General features: G+C 38.1%; 1 protein-coding gene across 1 annotated transcript; it reads right to left on the reverse strand.

Annotated features, from left to right (window-relative positions):
* Positions 1-608: 608 nt before the first annotated feature.
* Positions 609-15,504, reverse strand: AMTN (amelotin). Its single transcript, XM_061145568.1, has 7 exons — positions 15,451-15,504; positions 12,002-12,088; positions 10,969-11,034; positions 9,498-9,587; positions 6,056-6,091; positions 1,460-1,724; positions 609-619 (listed from the first exon to the last, which is right to left on the reverse strand). The coding sequence occupies exons 1-7, from the start codon at positions 15,502-15,504 to the stop codon at positions 609-611; spliced, it is 609 nt and encodes a 202-aa protein (XP_061001551.1).
* Between the last annotated feature and the right edge of the window lie 2,882 nt (positions 15,505-18,386).

The following is an 18,386-nucleotide window of genomic DNA, read 5'->3' on the forward strand; positions in this document are numbered from 1 at the left end:
CAACCTGAGGACAGACAATATGACTTAACAATTCTTGGCTTCCACTGCATATTTTAGATGCACATGTAATTTGCTTTGCTTTGCAATTAATTTGCTTATTGAAAATTAAGTTTGTGGCTCTTATGGGAGAGAGTGGGTCATAAGGTGGTTTTGAGAAGATTAGAACTTGTCCTTACATGGCTTGGTGTCCACTCCCGTGACTGCCGCCTTTCCTTCTTCCAAAGGCAGTCTAGACCAAGAATATCATCTAAGTGTCCTGAGGTAATGCAGTTTCTGAAATGGTCTGACTTTCTTTCACTTCCACAAAGAGGAAAAAGAGTCAGTTTAAAAGTACATTTTTAATATGCATATCTTCTGGGTCCAAGGTGGCATAATATTATATTTGAAAGACAAATTTATGCATTTCATTAGTAGTTTTTTCAGAAGTCAGTATTCTCCAGGAAGTATATATTTTCTGAAATTTCAAGAAAAATTTTTATATAAGCTAAGAATTAATTTCTTCTGGTACTGTCCAGTATGTCTTAATCTATTCAATAATATGATCAATGAAGAAGAGTCTCATGTGTCACCACTTTTGAGGTGGTTCAGTTGAAAAAAATTGAGACAGCTTACTGAATTCCTGTAAGAAATAAAAAAAAAAACCTCTTTTTAAATGTAGGTAAAAGCATGTTACACTTAAATATTTTTACTTGAGATGAAAATTTCTTGGGGTGAGAGTATCAGTAACAAATCATTCTTTTGTCTCTTTGGATGTTTGGAACATTTGGGTCTGGACATCCTCACAGATTAAATGATTATCTGTTTGTTAGTGCTAGGAGAGCTTATTTTTTACAACATTTCTTAAGTTTCATCTGAGGGGAATGGCACGTGAGTTGATTTACCATGCTAAATCTAGTCTATTACTAAGAGCAGCTTGCCACCTTATGTTAGGAAGGTGCTGAGTCTCATCCATGATGAGTGAGTGGGAAAAAGTATCTTGATTGATTAACTGTGTCCTGTATGTGTTTGGGTGGGCGGGGGGGGGGGGGGGCGGTGTACGGGGGATGGGAAAGGGAGCGCACCATTTGGTTTCAAATATTTTCAGCCCTGACCCAACATGGAAAGTGTGTTATGCCAGCACCTAAATGTTTTCTTTTTGGGTAGATTCAGTAGGAAGCCCAAGAATAACGGAGTGGGTAGTCTATCCCTTCCCCAGTGTATCTTCCGACCTAGGAATTGAACCAGTGTCTCCTGCATTGCAATTGGATTCTTTATCAACTGAGCTATCAGGGAAGCCCAAATAGGGATAGTAATCCTGGAAAAATACTCCCTTATTGGTGAAATCAAATGTGAGTGAGTAAAGGGGCTCCCTGATGTTATTAGGATCTGTATTTGTCAAGGCACGACAAAGAACCCTTCTCTTTCACTCCACAGATGACTGTCATGGCCCTGGGGGGTCTTCCTGGCTGGGAGAACCTACCTTTGGGTGATGCCGTGGGGGTTTCCTCTGTGGTTTGCCTGCCCCTCTGGATGCCAGCAGGTGTGGTCACTGCAAAGTCATCGTCTGTGCCACTGGGGGTTGAGAAGGGCTCCTCTGGGGTTCCCTGGGTGGCAGGATTTGCTCCTGCTTGTCCTGCAGGAAGGATTCCATTCTGGGCATCTGGATTAGTCTGACTGGTGGGCAGGATGGCTCCAGCGAACAAGGGATGGAAGATAAGGCCTGTTAGGATTTGAGAGGTCCCTTGCTGGAATGAGAGAAGGAAATAGAAAACAAAGTCAAAAGAACACATTTTAAGGCTGGTCAACTAGCCTTTTCTTCTTTGAGAGCAGCAAGTTTGAGTAGGATTCGCAGATGAAGAGGGTAGAGTCAGCAAAAACAGTGACGATTGGGCATTCCTTAGAGGAAATGGCCCCCTAGCCTGAGCCAAGCCTGATGCTGGTTTCATTACTCGGGATCCTTGCTATGCTCTCTTTTTCTCAGAAAGGGAACGCAAGAATCAAGTCAGTCACAGGAAAAGGAGCGATGCATCATTTGTTCATATCAGTTGTATCTGGAAGTAAAACTAAGACAGAAACTCCATACAATTGCAGCAGGCTTTATTTCTGTTATTGACCTAAACCACAGTCTCTTTTTTGCCCAGACTTTAAAAGAAGTAATTTAAGAGATTAAAAATTAATGGAAAAATGAAGTCAAGTAGATTAATCCATTCTTATCAGATGATTTTTATGCTTTCTTTTGATATATTTTTTTCAAGGGCATTGGAATATTCAGTCAAGAACATTTCTTTTGGCAATTCAGTCACTGGTGTATTCTTTGAGGTTACTCAATGGGTCTCCTTTCTATTGGACTGTCAGTGATTTGCACACTATTACTGTGCCAGCAAAGGTCCATCTGGTCAAGGCTATGGTTTTTCCAGTGGTCATGTATGGATGTGAGAGTTGGACTGTGAAGAAAGCTGAGCGCCGGAAAATTGATGCTTTTGAACTGTGGTGTTGGAGAAGACTCTTGAGAGTCCCTTGGACTGCAAGGAGATCCAACCAGTCCATCCTAAAGGAGATCAGTCCTGGGTGTTCATTGGAAGGACTGATGCTGAAGCTGAAACTCCAATACTTTGGCCACCTCATGCGAAGAGTTGACTCATTGGAAAAGACCCTGATGCTGGGAGGGATTGGGGGCAGGAGGAGAAGGGGACGACAGAGGATGAGATGGCTGGATGGCATCACCAACTTGATGGGCATAGGTTTGAGTAAACTCCGGGAGTTTGTGATGGACTGGGAGGCCTGGCGTGCTGCGATTCGTGGGGTCGCAAAGAGTCAGACACGACTGAGCAACTGAACTGACTGACTGACTGACTGAATGTTGTTGGTACTTAGATTTGTTGTTTTTCCCCTGGGAAAAAATTACCATGAAAAGTTCTTCCTAAGACGAAATACCTGGAAATGAGCTGGTTTTGGAGAGAGTTCAGGCAGAAACCAGTTCTCTTGGACCTCCCAGTTCTGATAGCATTTTCATACAATAAAAAGGGTTGAGAACTTATAGTTAAGATACAGGTCTGTTTCTTTGAGCATGGTTCTCAATTGTTAGTATACATAAATACCACCTGGAAGGCAGAAATACTCATTTTTAACCAACACTCCAAATTGTCGTGGTTTGAGGTCCAAGACTGATGTTTGGAAAACACTGTCTTAGATTTATGAGGTACTGAAACCAGAATTAGGCTTATGCTGGATAAGAGACAGGAGTAGAGTACAGAAGTTTTCAAACTGGGGGTTGTGACATCCATGCATTTGAAATAAAGAAGATGGTACATCATTAAAAAATAAGGCAAAAATAATAGACTATAAATTACCAGTGCACTCTCTATAATAAGGGTAAGTATTGTTTCATAAAATGTGTATATTTTAGCAACATGAAAAATATAACTGTTACTGTGCATTTCACTAAAAAAACTTGAAAACCACTGGTATAGTGGATAGGAAAATGGTTTTTAATCTAGATCTACAGTTTTATTGACTTTGGCACCTATGTTGCTTAAGTTTTTCTAGCCTCTGTGTCTTTTTCTGTTAAATTGTGTTAAAAATCTCTAATTTGTAATCTGGTGAGTATTAAAGTCAATATATGTAAAAAGAAAAATCCACCGAGGTGCTTGTTTTATAGGATCAGGTCCATAACTGGTAGAAATGGGTGTTCATATATCATTGTTGGCAAAACAGCCCCATTATTTGATTTTATTTATGAACAATTAAGCAAATCTCTACCTTCCTTATAATATAAAAATTTAAAAACTATCTTCCCAGATATTTCCTCAACTCTTTATTTAGTGTCAAGTTTAGATACCATTAATTCAAATTATTTTTCTCTGAAAATGACTCTGGAGAAATGCGTAGAAGTGCCTAGGCATGGTACAATGAGTTTTTGGGTTCAGCCCTTTAGTTATTCATATGTATAGAGCAGATTTCATTTATCATCATAAGATGCTAGAATAAAAATATATTTTTCTATAAGCATTAAACGTTTAAGTAAAAAAAGAATCTTTCCTGAGATAAAGATCAATATGTATGTGATTATAAATCTACATGTAGTTCAATAACTTAAAACACTAGATTTTAATCAACTTTAAATAAAATTTAAAAATATGCATTGACTTTCTGGATAGACCTGAATCTGACATCAATATATGGAAAGCAAAAGCTAAGTCAAATTAATGGAGAAGTAGCTGGAGAAGGATGATGGAATCCCTAGCTGGAGAAAAGATAACCTAATGAGAAGACCTATAAAAGTGTTCAGTGTGTGATAGCATGTATCAGGTTTAGGGGCTGAGGTCAAAAGAGACAATATGAGGATAGAAAACAGCATTATGGTAGCAGTGAAAAGAACTTGAAATACTAGGAATTATTATTTTTTTTTTGTTTACCAATTCCTCTGAGCTTAGGATAGTACCCTAAAAGGAAAAGAATAACACATATTATTAGATTTTAATATATTTGGGGCAATATATATATATCATAATTGAAAAGCTTAAAATGGTTTTAAAGAGATACATGTTTTTTAATTTTCAGCAATAATTTAAACTGCCTTTGAGAGTTTTATTACAAAGCTCAAGTCAGGACATGGTATTGGACTGCTAACATTTTTTATCTGAGTAATGGGAGGTTTTATGCATTTCAAAAATTACCTATTTTCTATTATTAGGTAATATATACACATTAGAGGAAACTTGAAAAATACAGACAGCCATAAAGAAAAAAAATATAATCCCATCATGCAGAGTTGATGTATTTTCTTTCAGATGTTTTACAAACATTTGTTTTTTATATACTAGCAGTCACATCATTTACACAATTTGTGTCTTACCTTTTCTTTTAATAGTACACAACAATTCTTTAACCATATTGCCAACAAATTTTAATAAATATACTTTTGAATGGTCACAAGTATTTTCTTTTATGCTGTACAGTTTACATAATAATTTTCCTTCTGTTTAAATTTAAGTTGCACCTAATATACTTCTCTGGAAGCTTCCTAAATGTACAATGGTAAAAAGTCTGCCTGCCAAAGCAGGAGACCCAAGAGATGTGGAGTTTTTCCCTGGGTCAGGGAGGTCACCTGGAGTAAGTAAATGGCAACCCACTCCAGTATTCTTGCCTGGAAAATTCCATGGATAGAGGAGCCTGGCAGGCTACAATCCATGGGGTTGAGAAGAGTTGGAAATGACTGAGTGATGGAGCGCACATACAGTATTCTTCTTTACTGTAAAAATATTTTGATGAATTTATTTGTAAAGAAGCCTGCGCTGTATTTCAGATTATTTCCTTGGAATGTGTTCCCAGATGTGGAATTACGAGTTAGTGTGAATTTTATATATATATATTTTTTCATTTATTTCTCCTTTTAGAAGTAAAAACTCAAGAGGGAGGGGATGTATGTAAACTTAGAGCTGATTCACGCTGTCACACAGCATAAACCAACATAGTGTGTAAAGCAATTATCCTCCAGTTAAAAAAAGGAAGAAGTAAAACCTGCCATCTGACACTCATACTTGATCTTGGCTCTTGGTAATTGTATCAGTGAGCTCAAGAATTACTCTTCACAAAGGAAAAATAGAGAGGAAAGTTTATCATTTTTAGGGAAAAGTCATATAGTTAATAAATAAATTTGAGATTAAAAAATCCCCCACACCATCAATTTCTAGATCAGTTAATTAATTAATTTTTTTTGCTTGACAGTGTGGTTTAAAGGATTGACTGCTTCATTTGTGACATTTACTGTGTGATATAACTGAACAACTAAGTAAGTGTCGCCAGTTACTCGCCGTCAAATTGGAAATAAAAACACTGACTATAGAAGATTATTTTGAAACTTAGATGAGATAGTACATAGTAAATAAAAAGTACTTGGGACAGTGCCTAGCACATAATAAATGCTCAGTAAATGTTCTTGTTATTATCCTATTTGTAGTGGCCATACAGTGCAAAGTAAATAGGAAGCTTGGCAACTATCTGGTGAACTGATACAGAATTAAATATTTCACACTAAGATGATCTAAAATAAAATCATATTATAAAATAATCTTACCTGGGCTCCAAAGTGTGCTACAATAACTGGTAACATCTGAAAAAAGAGTGAAAAATTTAGTAAAAATATACTAAAAGGTAAATTCTGGCAAATGATGTAAATATTGAGACTTTCAAAATAAGTACACAATGTTTATTAAATAGATATTCCATTTAATGTATCATCTAAAATCATAGATATAGACTCACAAGATGGATGGCAATTGGAACTGATTCAGTTTGTGAAAAGAAGATTAGGCCCAGAGAGATTTAGAATCCCGCTTAAGGAAGCACATTTATAAGGCAGAAGTTAGTAAATTGGATGAAAATAATTTTGTTCTCAAGGTTTCTGCAAACTTAAAATTATTCCAAGTAATCATGATGATAAAATGCATGTTTCTTTTACATGGCATCTCAGAAGATACATGAAAACATGTAGTGGATATTTTAAAATAATCAAGATTTCTTGAAGCATATACATTTAGTCTCACAATGGAGGCACAAGTAGGAAATTATGGATGATATTGTTTAACATCCCTGGTCCTAACAGAGTTCTTCGAGCTAAATGAGGGACACTCTACTGGTCACTGATGACTATGTGAATGGAATGAATTTATAGTTGGAAAGATCTGGGTGAGGTGTTGGCATGCTCTAGCACTCTAAGAACTAACTTTAGGGTTTGTTAGAAAGAATTAGGGTTTTAAAGTTTATTTTTATTTCTATAGAAATCCAGTGTCATAAAAGTTATCAAAATGGGACTTTTAATACAACCCAACCTAAAAGAGTTGAAAGTCTTATAAATAGACCTTTATTATTTCTCAAGAAGTTTGTGCAGTAATACCCATAATGCTCAAAGATAAAAAGTACACACATTTAGGAAAAAGCCTTACTCTCAGTCAGACCCTTGGCTACTGACCATAAGCAAATAGTCTTCAGGGTGGCAATGAAAAAATGGATCAAAGGAAAGGGACAAAGGATTTGGGAGAAAACAAAATGGAAAGTTCTTCTTTAAAGGCAAATTAGAAGGAACAAAAGGATACAAAGAGGAAACCACAGATGTCTTAAGTAAAAACAATAATGAAAGATAATTAACTAATGTAATACCAATATAACAGTATGGAGAGAAGTTGTTAGTTTTTCATAGAGAATTTGTTTGAAATAATAGCTAAATGTATTGAATGATTACCACCTGATAGGTACTGTTCTAAGTGCTTTATGTAGATTTACTCAATCCTTCTAACAGCTCTAGTGGTAAGGTTCTAATTAATTCCTATTTTAAATGATGAAGAAAGTGAGTCACAGAGGGTTAAGTAACCTAGCCACATAGGTAGTAAGTGGAGAGCCAGGATTCAGCCAGAAGTTGTGTGGTTCTCGAGTTCTTTCTTAGCCACACTGGGCTTGCTTCGCCAGTGAGAGCTGTGGACATGTGCCCAGGTTTCTGGCGGGGGATGTGAGGTACTCTGCCTAGGGAGAGACAGGTCAGAGCCCCTGCGCCTGCACAGGAGAAGGCACGTATGATGAGGAGGTGGTATAGCCTAGAGACATTGAAGAAGCCCCACAGAGAATGAGGATTGATTTATATTATTGGATGATGGGGCCGTGCATCTCAAACATCTCTGCTGAATCTTTAATACCATCTACAGTGCCCACTACTGCCTTGGACTCCAGTGAATATACTCTTTGGGGAATATGAAGATGTACTAAGTCTGACTTTGAGGTTGGAACAGGGCAGCTATTGAAACTGAAACTGGGGGCAGTTGGCAGGTGGACTATACCAAGGTCACGCAGTAAACAACTCTCTCTAGTCTTTTTCAGAGGATCACTCTTATTATTAAGATATAAATAACAGAAAACACTTTGAGCGAAGGCTCTAATATATCTGTAAGAAATAAGTACTTACTGATCTATGAATATATACATTAGTATTAAAAAAGAAATGTAAAAGTTAGTTACATTATAGAATTTTACAAATATGAGTCAATGAAGCCGTATAGTCTTTTGTGTTGTTGTCTTGGACAAAAGAAAGTACAGGAAAAAGTATTGGTTGAATATGATGTAGAATTTAAATTGAGAAGCTTAAAATAATTTTCTCAATCAAACTCAGCTTTGATTATAATTACTAATTATGCAAGCTTGCTACTATAAGTTGGGTGTCTATAGTGGTAGGAAGATGGGCTATAGTCATGCTTCATTTTTTGGGAATGTGTATTAAAAGTCTTACATTTTTTAATGTCTTTGGACTCACAAAGACATTTTTTCCTGATCTTAAGGAAAGAATCACTAATATGGTCAAAGACTTAGTTAAAGGATGTTCACTGTGGTATTATTTATGGAAGTAAAAATTTTGGAAAAAACACAAACTTTTGCAATATGGTGGAATACTAAGCAATCATTGAAAACAATATTATGCTATTTACTATATTATAAGTGAATATTCAAAATATAGGAAAGTCTTTTCAAAATGTATTATGTGAAAAAGTTAGATTATAAAACATTAGATATAGTAAGAACATATTTTCTTTAAAAACAATACTTATATGCATAGAAAAAAGGCTGAAAGGTCATGCTCTAGAATGCTGACAGTGTTTAATTATGACTGGTAGGCTTATGAGTGAATTTTAGTTTTTCCTTTTGCTTATCTTTTTTCTAAATTCTCTATAATTAACATATAGCATGTATGTAATAATCAAGAAAGCTTCTACAAAAACTCAGACCATTATGTGGGAATGATAGGGACTGAGGTTATGTGTTAGGGAGAATAAGTAAACGATAAACAATTAGTCATAAAGGATCACTGTATTTTTCTCCAGAGTCATTAAACTATTTAGAGAAGTCCCAAGAAGACAAGTTTGGGCTTTGCAGTTAAAATGCAAGCATTTCTAAAAGAGGTGGTGTCCTAAGTATGTCATTTATATCTTTGTGTGAGAAGGTTTTGGGGGATTTTTCCTAAAAGCAAATAATTATGGGAGGAGAAAAGGAACTAGAGGATTCTCGGGAACTTGAAAGGAGGCATGGAAAAAGGGCACATAAAGGAGATTAGATTTGCTGGAAATAAGCTTTGTCCATCCCTTATCTTTTCTTTGGAATGATTCTGGTCACTCAGAAAGTCTTTCATAGAAACAGAGCAAGCTGGAGAAGAATCCTGACGCCTCTCAATTCCCAGCTTTATTCTTTACTTCTGAATCTCCCCTAGCTCTTCACGTTTCCTGTTACCTGTTACAAGTGTACTCTTGAGAGGCGATGGGGCAGCATGCTCAGTTTTCTGGGTGTGTTCTCATGGAGTTTCAGCAAGAACCAAATTGCCAAAGACGGTTATAAGTTTAATAGGAAACAGCAAATAGGAAATCCCTCTGCAAAGTGTCTGGGTAAAACTTTCAAGAACCTTGAAAATATTCTTTCCTCCCCTTTAGGCTTTCACCTGAGGGAAAACGCCAGCGTTAAACTGAGTGGGGCTTTGAACTTACTTGTGGTTGCAGCCGCTGCTCTACGTTCAGTCCCCCCAGGGCCAGTGGGAGGGTCGGTGTACCAGATGCCACCCCTGCAGCAGGATTTAGCTGTAGGGCAATGAGGAAGATTGTGTTGTTTCAGTTTGAACATCCAGGATAAGAAACTGTCTTTACTAGATGTAAAAGGGAGGATTTGCTTTGCAAATCTATAGTAGTGGACATTGCATTTGGAATTAGGAACAGAAATGAAGTCCAGAGACCTGTGTAGTCTGCTAGTACAGCCATGAAGTCCAGGACTAACTTATCTCACACTCAGTTTTCCTTTGGCATTTAACCCATTCTCCTGAAGATTACTTAGATGATTTCACACTTGCCTTCCCCTTTTGGCTATGGCATAAATGGTTCTAGGAATTTTCCTGATAGCTTTCTTATGAAGAAAATGAGTTCCTTCATTGGTATCCCCGTAAAAATTGTGAGGGTCCAACGTAGATTGAACATGATCTAGTACTACATTTAAATCTGACCACTGGAGAAAAAACCCACTTTAAGCAGGGAAGAAATTTATTAATTATTTTACCCCCCAGATTGATGCTGAAGCTGAAACTCCAATACTTTGGCCACCTCATGTGAAGAGTTGAGTCATTGGAAAAAATCCTGATGCTGGGAGGGATTGGGGGCAGGAGGAGAAGGGGATGACAGAGGATGAGATGGCTGGATGGCATCACCGACTTGATGGGCATACCCGGGAATTGGTGATGGACAGGGAGGCCTGGCATGCTGCGATTCATGGGGTCGCAAAGAGTCGGACACGACTGAGCGACTGAACTGAACTTATCCCTCAGATAGATTAAACTATACAGAAATCCTATGAGAAGAATGTAGATTTTCCTGTCCCTTCTCATTTGCTCTTGTTGTTGGGGTGATAATAGCAGTCACAGTGTTTGGATGTCATATAGGCTGTGAGGAAGATGTGAAAAAGTGAAAGTGTCAGTTGCTCAGTTGTGTCCAACTCCTTGTGATCCCATGAACTGTGGCCTGCCAGGCTCCTCTGTCCATGGGATTCTCCAGGCAAGAATACTGCAGTGGGTAGCCATTCCCTTCTCCAGGGGATCTTCCTCAGGAATCAAACCTAGGTCTCCTGCATTGCACACAGATTCTGTCTGAGTCACCAGGAAAGCCTCGTGAGGAAGATATGCTGGAGGAATGAGAAGGGGAGCTCAGAGAGGAGGTGAGACCTAAAGAAGTAAAGACTTGAGAATTAGATTAATTCCTTTAGAGATAATCTTAAAGATAAGACAGTTTTTAATCTTGCATTGAATAGTATTCAGCTCTCTGTGACTTTTCTCTGTCACCTCTCTTTCCGTTTATCTACACTGAAATGTGTGTATGTGTACATCTGTGGATACCCACCCCATATATATGCTAAACATGAAGTATTATTTTTATTTAACAATGGACGTTAAAATGATATGATATAAAAGGTACTTACCAGTTGCAAGTCTGACCCCAGTGTGAGCATATGTGTCAAAGGAATTAGACTTAAAGAAGAGAAGATCTGCAGGGCATTGAAATTAATATGTGAGACAAAAAGACAATGCCATCAGTGGTTTATATCCTCAAGTAACATATACTTCTATCACAGGTGGATTTACCATGAGGCTAAACTTCAGGGCCTCTCACTAGCATTGCCCCTTCCAAGGCCCTTGGAGGTACCTAAGCAATGTGTCAAGTTTAACGTATTTATCAGCTTAAAAGTATGTAATTTACTCATTTCTTATCTCACTGTGAATTCTTCACTTTAGTAACTAATTTTGCATATCTAATTTTGTATTCTTTTTTAAGGAAAGTCCTCTAAGCTTCAAGTTCCTTAAGGCAGAAGGTTGACTAGTGACTTGAGTATTGTGTAATGTCCATAGACCAAAATGAAAACTTTATTCTGGTGTTACGGTACCATTTTCACAAAGTCTAGATGTAGGGAAGGAGAGGTCTTTTTGAATAGAGGGAGGATGGGAAGAAGAGGGAGGGGAGCTAGGAGACATTTCAGTTTTCAAAAGTATTTAAATATGCTTCAATGATAGAGTTTACAGTAACACATCAGTTCATCAACAATAAAAGTTAAAACCACTAGGAGATTTGCAACTATTTTTATGGATTACCTCTTAATCCCTGTAGGTTCTGGCAAGTACCATATTTGTTTAAGTCACAGTTCTTCAAAGGCATAGATGACCAAGCTTTTTCAATAGGTGTAGCTATTGCCTCTCAGAGTTGACTAGATTTGGTTGCTGAACCAAATTATTACTCAGACAAAAGGAATAAGAATGAATATGTGATGAAATAATAAGAATGAAATAAGAAATATGAATGAAAAAAAAGTATGTTTCTTGTTTTTATTTCCCCCCAAATAAGGCTTTTCTCTCTCTTGCTCAGTCATGAAACTTTGGGTGAATCTTGATTTTAAATACACCAGCCTTAGCATGTTTGCTTTGCTGGTCTCCAGACGTTCAGCACTGTAGGACTCTTACCTGACTTGGCTGCGGTTGGTTTAGCGGTGTTTCCTGATCTGGAACAAGCTTGGTAGGAGGAAGCACCAGAGCGGGGTTGAGCTGCATCTGTGATAACAAATATTTGAAGAAGCAGCATCTACCATTTTTCATGTGTGTTCACAAGTCTTTTTGAGTTGGCCTTGAGTCTGAACTTAAAGAAAGCTAGCAGGATACCAAGTGAAGAGGCCTCATATACACACACTGGACCTGTCATGACCAGCTCTCCCTCCCCGACATTGACTGGGAACAAGACAAAGAATTATTAAACTATTTGGTAGGATGAAGTTATCCAGTAGGGAGGATTCCTCCAGCTCAGGCTTGAGACACCAGACCTCAGAGTAAAGAAACTTACGTCAGGTGGTCTGTAAAAACTGAAAGAAGACTAAGGTTTAGAAAGAGAATGAACAAGGAGACCTTAAAAATTCTCTTCTGGATGACCTGCTTTAAGACAGAAACAGTATAACTTCCAGCTTTACCCATTCCTGACTGAAAGTCATGCCAAGGTTGAATCTTAAAGGAAAACTAAATTTAAACCTCTTATAGAATATTTCACCCCTACCTAGGGGTAGGAGCAAGGAAAAAATTTTTTTAATGAATATTGTAGAGGTATAATTTCAAACTTAAAAATGGTTTGAGGTCTTGTATCCATTTATTTCCAGGAGGTAATAAGTTGACCCAAAATGCAAAAATGTCTGCCTTTATCCCCTGTGTGTTTTGGAGCAGTTTTAACTCCCTGGAACATTTTGTGCGTGACAGGAGATGCAGCTGTAGAAAGGGAAAGTGCCAGAACAGGAAGGGTGCTGTGGGGATGGACAGAGGGTGAGTGAGGCACGTGGTTTTCTGATGGTAGTCATTTCTTTTCCTCCTCTGGGACATAAAAGATACAGTCCACACCTCAGCTCTGTACACATTTGCTTTTTCCTAATGCTTGAAGATAAGTTGCCATGATTTCTACTGCCTTGTCATGAAGCTGTCAGCCTTGAGCCTGACAAGTTACTCTTGTAATAGAAATTCAGTCCCCTGCTTGGTCAGAGTATTTTCTTAGTGTATTAAGAATAACTGTATTTTAGGGGTAAAAGATTTTGTGAGTCCAGATGACTTAGTTGTATTATTCTAGTTTATTGATGAAACTAAGAAGCTCTGTGAGCTGCCCACGGTGATTTTATGAGTTGTAGAGCCTGTACTAGGAATTCCTGCAAGGACTTTTAGTCCTTGAAGAAATGAGTCCTTCTATTTGCTTCTGTTAGCCTTCCATCTGCATGCAGGTGGAATGCAGGCTGACTCTGGCTGGCCTCTGCTCCTGGCTGTGCTCCAAGGATAGTGTCCTGTGGCTCCCCCCAGCCCTGCGCTGATGCTTGGGTCACTTGGATATATCCTGGAGCTGACAACGCCTCTTGACTTCACTTTGGTCTTTTCCCTCAGTCATAAGAGAGGAGATTGGCACTATCTGCCCTTAGGGGTCCCTTTAAGCCTTTAGATTATGTAAGTACAAATTCTGCAAAGGTTTTTTCATCTCCTATAATTCATTGTCAGCATGGTAGTCAGAGGGATCCTTTGAAAACTGCAGTCTGGTCTGTTCATGTCTTTGTTCAACCCCTGCCTTAGCCTCTGTTGGCACTTAGAGTAAAAGTCAGGGATACTACAATAGCCCAAAAGGCCCTCAAACCCTGGGCCCCCAGCACCTCTCTGAACTCCCACTCTACCTCATTCCCTCTCATTCACTCCATTACTGCTATTTAGGCTCCTTGCCGTCTCTGGGATACCCGAGGCCCATTCTTAGCTCAGAACCTCACCACTACCTGTTCCCTCTGCCTGGAACGCTCTTTCCCCAGACATTGGCTCACTCCCTCACCTTCTATTTGAGGCTTACCCTGACCACTCTCCCAAACATCCAGGTGTCCCAGTTCCAAAGTACCCCCATATCCCCAAACTTTTGACCGACTGAATTGTTTCAGTAGATCAAAAGGCTAGGCTACATTAAGTGTTCACATTTGCAAATCTATTCATTTCATATACCTTTATGATAATTCAACAAATTCATTTACAAGTAATTAAAAAAAAACCTTGCCCATATGTCCCGAGTTTTTATTTGATAAATCCTAATGATAGCTAATAGACATTTTAATGTTACTTCTCACACTTCCTCCACCACTGATTCTTGCTGCTCTCCTAGTCTGCATGAACCTGTACACTACTCCTGGGTCCACCTTGAATGATAGCTATGCTTCAAGAAAGTTTTGAGTTTTCACAAACTACATGGTAATTTAAATTCACAAGAGATACCCAACTTAGAACAACCTTTTGGCAAATTTATTCAGTGAAGTGCAAAAACCCACATTAAAAAAATTAACTTCCTAATTTACCTTGTTTAAAGATTAAATTTTTGGAGGAGATTTCTTTAAAGAATGGCACATGTGTGTTTGGAATGAAATAAGAAGGAGGTTGGTTTTTCATGTTTGTTCCATCCCCTCCACCAAGATCACCCTGTTCATCTCCTTCACAGAGCTAATCATGGTTACAATTTATAATTTATCATTAAAAATAGTCTTCATAAACAACATGAAGGATTATGTCTTTTTTTTCTCTCTCACCATCTTATCTTCAACAACTAGCAAATTGTTTGGTATATAGAGAGTTTTCAATAAATATTTTGTTGATTGCATGGATGAGTAAGCGAGTGTTAAGTGAGCTTGAAGCCTAGTTGAGAATGTTATTTTTGTTCTGCTAATTCATAATAAGTATCTTTAATTTTTTTTCTCATTGTCCACACTGAAGCATCTCAAACAAAGGGAAATTTATTTAGAGATCCAAACCACTCATATTATGTCTATAAAATATTGGAGGATAGCTGGAGTACACGTTTGAATACTAGGTTGTTTTTTTTTAAACCTGTTATATGTGAACTTATTTTGTGATGTAATGTTCTAAGTGTAAAATATTATCTGCTTTCTAATATCCTCTTGTTATTGTGCAATTTGGTAGACTTTTTAGAGTTTTTATAATTTAGATATTTTGTGTTTCCAATTAGAAAATTCAGGAAATGTAGTTTACATCTTTAATCATGAGAAAATAATTAGTTGGCAAGAAAATATTAACTTCGTTTTGGAAGTAAAATGATTATCCACATTGAGCAGACATAATCCACGGCATCCCTTTTTCTCTTAATTTCTGCCCTATTGCTCTGTCAAAAATAATCAAAATTCTACCATGATAAAGTGGATACAAAAAAAAAGTGGATACAATGTAAGTACATTGGAATATACACTAATACTTCATTAGCTTATCATCTTTCAGCTTGGAAAATAAAAACAGGAAACTAAGGGAATGGGTCACAAACAGAGAAGTTTTGGCAGAGAGGGAGAGAGAGGTCTTCCGTTAGAGTTGCAGTTAAGGCTGGGTGGTACATAAAATAAACATGTTGTACTTACCGGTAATGACAGAGTTGATCCTAGAAGACAAAACAGTAGAATCGCAGCCTTCATGTTCAAATTGCTACCTGAAACAACAAAACAATGTTATTCTTTCACTCTATTTTTTTTTTTTTTTCTTTTTTGAGACAAACTGGTATGTGAAAAAAATGAGTGGTCTGTTTGAAACGTGGTCAGTTCTGTTACCTTTCTCTTCACTAGGCAAAATGTACAGGTGAGGTGATTTCTCTAGTGTGTATGCTGAAAATTTTTACCCTTAGGTGAGCTATGAGTGTGTAGGAGGAATTTAAATTTGACTCCAGGAGGCTGGCGACTGAGGGGCCAATCAGAACTTAGCTGTCTGTGAAGTCATTTATTTGGTTTCTTTCATTTCCCAACACTTCATTAGGTGCATTATTAGCTGCAGACATCATATTACCCAATGTCTACCATTTGAATAGTGGGTATTTCAGGAAGACATACGTTGTATAATTAAAAGTGCAGACAATAAAAAATTACAATCTTTCTTCACCTCCATCTCCTTCCCAAATGACTTCCCAGAGTACCTGTTTTATCATGTGTACATGGGCACATAAATCAAACATCAAAATATAGCTGCCTATGTTAAAAAATGAGAACTATTATGTATATTTCTCTGCAATTTACTTTGTTTTACTTTATAAATAATCAGCAACCTATTTGTCAGTAGGTATAGATTTATTTCATTTATTTAACGGCTGCATTATATTCCATTTCCTTTCGGTGGACAGTTAATCCATTTTCATTTTAGTTTGTAATTATAAAAGTGGCACAGTGAACATCCTTATAAATTTTTTTCACACAAGTGGGAGTATTTTTTGTAAGTATTTTTCTTAGAAATACTGAACTAAAGGATATGTATGTTTAAAATTTCAAAAATGGGGGAAATGGCCAGATTGCCTCCAGAAGCGTTGAGTGGTATACTTTATTTTAAATGGGGAAAAGGCTACAGTAATCTAAGCAAAATACAGATGTTCATTGAGGTTTCTTTCACAAAAAGAACAATGAAGTGCTCACCCTAAGCTTTCAGGGCCATGGGCTTTACTGGGGGTTTCCTTTAGCCTTATGTATAAGAAGGGAGGCATGCAAATTCTGAGTCCAAATCAAAGGTAAATCAGTGCCATGCTAGGATTTCACATGGAAGGCCATCTTAGAGTTGGCTAGTTTTAGGGTATAGAATGGGCTTCCCAGGTGGCACTAGTGGTTAATGGTAAAGCACATTGGTAAAGTGCTTGCCAATGCAGGAGACATAAGAGATGTGGGTTTGATCCCTGGGTTGGGAGGATCCCCTGGAGGAGGGTATGGCGACCCACTCCAATATTCTTGCCTGCAGAATCCCATGGACAGAGGAGCCTGGCAGGCCTCAGTCCATCGGGTCGCAGAGTTGGACATGACTGAAGCGACTTAGCACACATGCTCACAGACTATAGAATGTCTGAGACAATGAGTTGTTCCCCCAAGCTTTTCTGTAACTATTCATTACACAGTTAACTTTCATTACTGTCAGGTAAGAATAGGGGACACAAGAATAGGGGACACACAAAGGTATACCCTTGGTAAGTGTAATAATGTATGTGTGTGTGCTCACTTGTGTCTGAGACTCTTTGTGACCCCATGGACTGCAGCCCACCAGGTTTCTCTGTCCATGGAATTTTTCCAGCAAGAATACTGGAATGGGTTGTCATTTCTTACTCCAAGGGATCTTCCCAACCCAGGGATCGAACTTGCATTTCTTGGGTCTCCGGGCTTTGGCAGGTAGACTCTTTACCACTGCGCCACCTGAGAAGCAGTAAGTGTAATCCTAGGAGTATTCACAGGTATAGAAGGAAGCTTGGTTAATTTTGTTGGGGGCAGGAGGGCAGAGAGGGCTTATTAGAGGTGGTGACCTCTGAGCTGGTTTTGAAGAATAAAAAGAATTCATTCATTATGAACGCAAGGAGAGCATCCAGGCAGAACAAGTTTTTATAGATGGAGGAGAGATGTTATTGCTCCTTATCAAGGGAACAAAATGAGGTGAGGGGAGCAGTGAAAGACAGAGTTGGCGAGATACCTAATTTTAATCACCTGTAGTATTTTTGCTTGTCTGTTTCTCTTTTTTTTTTTTCAATTATTTTTATTAGTTGGAGGCTAATTACTTCACAACATTGCAGTGGGTTTTGTCATACATTGACATGAATCAGCCATGGAGTTACATGTATTCCCCATCCCGATCCCCCCTCCCACCTCCCTCTCCACCCGATTCCTCTGGGTCTTCCCAGTGCACCAGGCCCGAGCACTTGTCTCATGTATCCCACCTGGGCTGGTGATCTGTTTCACTATAGATAATATACATGCTGTTCTCTCAAAACATCCCACCCTCGCCTTCTCCCACAGAGTTCAAAAGTCTGTTCTGTACATCTGTGTCTCTTTTTCTGTTTTGCATATAGGGTTATCATTACCATCTTTCTAAATTCTATATATATGTGTTAGTATGCTGTAATGTTCTTTATCTTTCTGGCTTACTTCACTCTGTATAATGGGCTCCAGTTTCATCCATCTCATTAGAACTGATTCAAATGAATTCTTTTTAATGGCTGAGTAATATTCCATGGTGTATATGTACCACAGCTTCCTTATCCATTCGTCTGCTGATGGGCATCTAGGTTGCTTCCATGTCCTGGCTATTATAAACAGTGCTGCAATGAACATTGGGGTGCACATGTCTCTTTCAGCTCTGGTTTCCTCAGTGTGTATGCCCAGGAGTTGTATTGCTGGGTTATATGGCAGTTCTATTTCCAGTTTTTTAAGAAATCTCCACACTCTTTTCCATAGCGGCTGTACTAGTTTGCATTCCCACCAACAGTGTAAGAGGGTTCCCTTTTCTCCACACCCTCTCCAACATTTATTGCTTGTAGACTTTTGGATAGCAGCCATCCTGA

Source organism: Dama dama, chromosome 6 (assembly GCF_033118175.1).
Source record: "Dama dama isolate Ldn47 chromosome 6, ASM3311817v1, whole genome shotgun sequence".
NCBI classification, from domain to species: Eukaryota; Metazoa; Chordata; class Mammalia; order Artiodactyla; family Cervidae; genus Dama; species Dama dama.

What these genes read in the sequence shown, in the direction of transcription:
- AMTN (XM_061145568.1), bottom strand. Translation starts at nt 15,504, where the DNA reads ATGAAGGCTGCGATTCTACTGTTTTGTCTTCTAGGATCAACTCTGTCA. An exon ending in ACCAACCGCAGCCAAGTCAG is followed by an intron (nt 11,035 to 12,001) that starts GTAAGAGTCCTA and finishes AATGCCCTGCAG; the next exon opens with ATCTTCTCTTCTTTAAGTCT. An exon ending in TGGGGTCAGACTTGCAACTG is followed by an intron (nt 9,588 to 10,968) that starts GTAAGTACCTTT and finishes ATTGCCCTACAG; the next exon opens with CTAAATCCTGCTGCAGGGGT.